The sequence below is a fragment of the Danio rerio genome, chromosome 11, assembly GCF_052040795.2.
Source record: "Danio rerio strain M-AB ecotype USA chromosome 11, GRCz13ab, whole genome shotgun sequence".
NCBI lineage: Eukaryota > Metazoa > Chordata > Actinopteri > Cypriniformes > Danionidae > Danio > Danio rerio.
In genome coordinates, this window is record NC_141031.1 from 40,133,546 (window position 1) to 40,139,545 (window position 6,000).

A 6,000-nucleotide genomic window follows, 5' to 3' on the forward strand; every position below is an offset into this window, starting at 1 on the left:
AAATTAGCTATTGGGCGTTGAATGAATTGTCCTCACCAATATCCACCGATTATTGAAATGTCTCCACCAATCATTTCAATTGATTGGATGAATATATCTTCATATATAGATATATGAAAGGAAACAAGTGTGGAATATTACAATTCCAATAAAATACTTATGAAAATGTAAACTGTAAAGACAAAAATATCCACAACACTGCACAAGGGTAAAAGCTGAAAAGTATAATAACTTTCAGTTTCGTTTTTAGTCCATTAATTGAACATTATGCTAATCATTAATGCTGCCTTTTCATGCAGTTTAAATCACAATAGTAAATGTACAGTTGAAGTCAGAATTATTAGACCAATTTTTATTATTTAAATTGTGTTAAATTGTTTCCAGACATCACTCAAAGCTAATTTTATGTTTTTTGTATTTAATCATAGCCTATGGACCAAAGATTAACAAGGTGGATATCACGGCTGTTAAAGGCTTATTATATGTCATGGATAAATAAATGATCAGAAACTGATTTCATTGTGATGCTTTATTAGTATTACTGACACATAAAACTCCCGACCCTACAAATTTTATGATAGGCATAGAACAAACTCTGATATCCATTGCTCATACCAATAACCCACATACTCGTGATTACGTAATATGAATTGATTTGGCCAGTAGTGTTTAAAAGCAGAAAACATAACAAGAAAAGTATTTTCTACCCAAGCTAAACTTTAAAAACAGGACAAAATATTAAAGTTTTTATGTGTTTGACATTTTGCTTAAACATTTCAATTTAAACTGGGACATCTTTGTCCTGAGAATCACTTGTTTTTTGTACCTAGAGTAAATCAGATGTATGAAAGGAGGGTGGAATGTTAAAAAACCATTAAATTACTGCCAACATTTATGCTGTTTGAATCAGCACACCCAAAATTGTTTGAATTATAAATTAAAAAGACAGAAATGTACATAAGGATGCACACAGGTTAAAGCTGAAAAGTATTATAAATGACAATTTTAGTCTTTTTCTGTTATGCTTATTGAAGGCAATTAGTTAAACATTGTACTGAGCATTAATATGGTCATTCTTCAGTTTAGATAAATTATATGCAATGTTTTACTAATTTATTTTTGATTTTTTTTAATTTACAAACAAATCAAAGCAAAAACACATTCAAATGAAAGCATAAAAACAAAAAGACATACAATATAAGTACCAAGGCCACTGTATACAATCTTATTTACATTCATAAGTATTTATGTTTGATCAGATCCTGCCATATGAAGCTCTGTTAAGGATTACATATCAAAGATCGAAAAGCTCTTGAGGGGAGATTCCAGCTACATATAAACAAAACCACCACAATAATATTCATTCATTCATTTCATTTTCGGCTTAGTCCCTTAATTAATCAGGGGTTGCCACAGCAGAATGAACCGCCAACTTATCCAGCACATGTTTTACGCAGCGGATGCCCTTCCAGCTGCAACTCATCACTGGGAAACACCCATACACTCTCATTCACACTCATACACTACGGACAATTTAGCCTACCCAATTCACCTATAGTGCATGACTTTGGACTGTGGGAGAAACTAGAGAACAGAAATGCCAACTGACCCAGCCGAGGCCCGAACCAGCGACCTTCTTGCTGTGAGGCGACCCAACAATAACATTAAAACATCATATTTCTTTTTTCAACCACTTTCCCCAATATAAAGAAATTTTATAGGACTGTTGTCTTAAGGGTCAGTACTTCCATATCATACACCTCTTTTACAATATCATGCAAGAAGATTGCTGGTTCGAGTCCCGGCTGGGCCAGTTGGCATTTTTGTGTGAAGTTTGCATGTTCTCCCCATATAGGAGTGGGTTTCCTCCGGCTGCTCCAGTTTCCCCCACAGTCCAAAGACATGGTGAATTGAATAAACTAAATTCGTCGTATTGTATGTGTGTGCATGTGAGAGTGTATGGGTGTTCCCAGTACTGGGCTACAGCTAGAAGGGCATCCGCTGTGTAAAACATATGCTGGATAAGTTGGCGGTTCATTCCGCTGTGGTGACCCCTGATTAATAAAGGGAATAAGTCAAAGAAAAATGAAGGAATGAATGTCTTAAGGGTCAGTACTTCCACTTCTTTTACAATATCATGCCATTCAAATACAGATGGAGGGTCTTCCTTGAGCCATTTCTTTGTAATGTCCTTTTAACTAGTTGTTAGCAGTGTATTTAGTAGATGTGTATCATTTTTTGGTATTTTTTTAAGAACAAATTCCCTAAAATTACATTTCAGATTCAATCCCATTTTTCCATTTATCTCTTTATTCAGATCTTGCCAATATTTGTGAATAGTATTACAATCCCAAAAGGTGTAATATTTTACTAATGGAATAAATTGTTTGTGATATAATCCTTCATAATCAAAGAACTAGAATTCACTTCTCAGTTTCTGTGTGTCAACAGTGTGTTTCTGATTCTGCAAAGCAATGAACTGGACATTACCATGGGAAATATCCGCATTGTGGTTCTTCTTCACAAGATAAATGGTCAGGTGTTTCTGTGGCCTGCTGTTCGACAACAACCAAAAGATGTCGTTTTGGCAGGGATTTTAGGTATGAGAGCTTCCCTGCGTAAATATTCAAAGTATTCAAAGTAAATATTCAAAGTAGCCAATTCAAGATGTATTTAGGAATTGTCATGTCACTTTCATCCGCTTATCCGGGGCCGGGTCACGGGGGCAGCAGGCTTAGAAGAAAACTTTAGACTTCCCTCTCCCCAGACACTTCCTCCAGCTCCTCCGGGGGGATCTCAAGGCGTTCCCAGGCCAGCCGAGAGACATAGTCCCTCCAGAGTGTTTTGGGTCTTCCCCGAGGCCTCCTCCCGGTGGGACATGCCTGGAACACCTCCCTAAGTAGGCATCCAGGACGCATCTGAAACGGATGCCCGAGCCACCTCAGCTGACTTCTTTCGATGTGGAGGAGCAGCGGCTCTACTCCGAGCTCCTTCTGGGTGACAGAGCTCCTCACCCTGTCTATAAGGGTGTGCCCTTCCACCCTGCAAAGGAAACTCATTTTGGCCGCTTGAATCTGAGATCTTGTCCTTTCGGTCATGACCCAAAGCTCATGACCATAGGTGAGAGTAGGACTGTAGATTCATCGGTAAATTGAGAGTTTTGCCTTTCGGCTCAGCTCCTTCTTTTCCACCATGGACCAGTACATCGACCGCATTACTGCTGTTGCTGCACTGATACGCCTGTCGATCTCACGTTCCATCCTTCCCTCACTCGTGAACAAAACCCCAAGATACTTGAACTCCTCCTCTTGGGGTAAGGACTTTCCTCCAACCTGGAGATGGCAAGCCACCTTTTTCCGGTGGAGCAGCCTGGCCTCGGACTTGGAGGTGCTGATTCTCATCCCAGCCGCGTCACACTTAGCAGCAAATCACCACAGTGCATGCTGAAGGTCCATGTTTGATGAAGCCAACAGAACAACATCATCTGCGAATAACAGGGAGGAAATCTTGTGGTCCCGAACCGAATCGCCTCCAGCCTAAGGCTGCGCTTTGAAATTCTGTCCATAACAATTATAAGTGAAGTTTCATAAACTAATTTCGAGAGGAGCACGTGATATGATTGTGCACCGCTGGCCACTCATCCGTAATCAGTAATAATCCAATCAGAATGATCCTAGCTTAGTATAAATGGATCACTTTCTTCCCATTGCACTATCTTCATTTTGGAAGAATCCCCCCTTCCACCCCATCTCCTCCTTTTTCTCCCCTTCTAAAGGGGGAGCGATCGAGACCTACCTGATCTCGGTTCTCCTGATATGCTTCTAGACCGGGCGGGAGCCCTGGGCTCAAATATCTCCGAGCTCAGGGTTCTCTCCCGGGACAGCATGCCAAACCTGCTATAAGTGCCAAGCATATCTAAGTGGGAACTCTTGAAACAGAATTGGTGACAAAGGGCAGCCCTGCCGGAGTCCAACATGCACTGGAAACAAGTCTAACTTATTTCCAGCAATGCGAAGCAAACTCCTACTCTGTTCATGCAGGGGCAAGACAGCCCTTAACAAAGCGCCTCTTACCCCATACTCCCACAGCACCCTCCACAAAATGCCATGAGGGACACGGTTGAATGCCTTCTCCAAATCCACAAAACACATGTGGACTGGTTGAGCATACTCCCATGAACCCTCGAGCACCCTGGTGAAGGTATAGAGCTGGTCCAATGTGCCACGGCCCAAACAAAAACCACCTTGTTCCTCCTAAGTCCTAGGTTCTGGCCAGATCCTCCTCTCCAGTACCCTGGCATAGACTTTCCCAGGGAGGCTGAGGAGTGTGATTCCCCCTATTGTTGGAGCACACCCTCCGGTCCCCTTTTTTAAAAAATGGGAACCACCACCGCGGTTCCCCAGTTCAGAGGTACTGTCCCCGACCTCCATGCGGCATTGTAGAGACGTGTCAGCCAAGATAGCCCCACAATATCCAGTGACCTAAGATACACTGGGTGAATCTCATCTACCCCCGCTGCTTTGCCACTGTGTGTTATTTAATTGTCAATTGTAATCTTCCCACCTTTCTTTATTTAAAAAAAACTATATGGTGCATTTTTTGTGAACGACGATGAAAGCGCAACTCTCACAGAGTGCAATTTAATGTTATTAATGTTCATAATATCTTAACATGAATGGATATTCCACTGAATTCAGGTAAATCAAAATGACCAATTCGCATTGCAGAATAAGCATCCAAAAATATCATATCGCTGGCTAAGAGTATCAATATTATTTTGTATCGTGATGAAACAATCAACACAAAATGGAGCACTTTAAATGTATCAGCAGTTTCCCGTTGAATGACATATTGTTCTGTTGCTGTTCTGTAATTATTAAATCCCAAACAATGTGAATATTTGTAGGGAAATCTGATGCTTCATATGATGAGATTCAAGGATCACAACCGCCGAGTTTGAAGATAAATAACCAGGAAGTGAAGGCAGACTTGTAAGTGATGAAAAATAAACACCCTGCTGCTGTTTTCTTCTATATATGTATACTATAAATGTCTATGTCTGCAGGGAGGATGTCAAAGACTACAGGCTTCTTTCAGCTCCGGTTATCAGATGTTGGCTGGTCTCGTTCCAGGCTGTGATGGGGGGAGATGTTTCTGAATTCACTGTAACTAAGATGTAGAGTTCAATGAAAGACCAGGACAGTGCAGAAAGACAATGTGTTAGAACGAGAGCTTTCTACACTTTGTTTGATGTGCGCTTTGGGATTGCAATTTGATCAAATAAATATTTCTTTCCATTAAACTCTGATGTCATACTATGATATAAAATATGTATAATACAGACCTATCTGCAATTCAATTGAACACAATCAAAGTCTGAATTAATATAATACAATTCTGAATATAACAATTCAGAACATGTTATTTTAAAAGCCATAAAAAGCCATACTTTCAAGGCTTATATAATAGTAATCAAATTATTTAAATACAGTATGTTTGGAAATTAGAAATATAAAGCAGTAAATGTCTATAAGGATTTTTTTGCAATCTGTAAACTATTTAAAATAAATTAATATTGACATTTTTTTCTGATGTTATTTCTGGTGTCATTACCCATAGAAAGTACATTGTCAATATTGTCTTTTAATTTTACAAACATTTCCCTAACAAAAATCTAACCCAGGCTCATTCTGAAAATGTACCGCTATGTACATTTCTTCAGAGCGCCAAATTTGTCCCAGGGGGTACATATTTGCGAATCCATCGGAGGCAGCTGTGTACGCTTTTTGAGATTTCAAATTTGTCTCGCGAGTGCCATTCACGCCTGCTGTTCTTGCCTAAATCCACCAGAGGTCACTATCGACTGAATGAGTGACTGACCGATCGACCAACACAATCTCACGGCAATTCGTAACTTTTTCATTTAGTGGCTAATTCGTATGAATTTGTACGATATAATTCGTACAATTTATGAATTAGCCAATAAACTGGCAAAACGTA

General features: G+C 39.8%; 1 protein-coding gene across 19 annotated transcripts in view; it reads left to right on the plus strand.

The window, feature by feature from the left end:
* itih3b.2 (inter-alpha-trypsin inhibitor heavy chain 3b, tandem duplicate 2) overlaps nucleotides 1-5,585 on the plus strand; it is a 28,009-nt gene extending 22,424 nt beyond the window's left edge. For all 19 annotated transcript variants that reach the window (NR_199829.2, NR_199830.2, NM_001441590.2 and 16 more), the window contains 3 exon segments: nucleotides 2,452-2,600; nucleotides 4,907-4,991; nucleotides 5,066-5,585. Coding sequence is in view for 17 of the 19 variants with exons in the window: in NM_001441590.2 (NP_001428519.2) it covers nucleotides 2,452-2,600; nucleotides 4,907-4,991; nucleotides 5,066-5,180 (349 nt within the window). In the remaining 2 variants the exon portion in view is untranslated.
* Nucleotides 5,586-6,000: the final 415 nt, after the last annotated feature.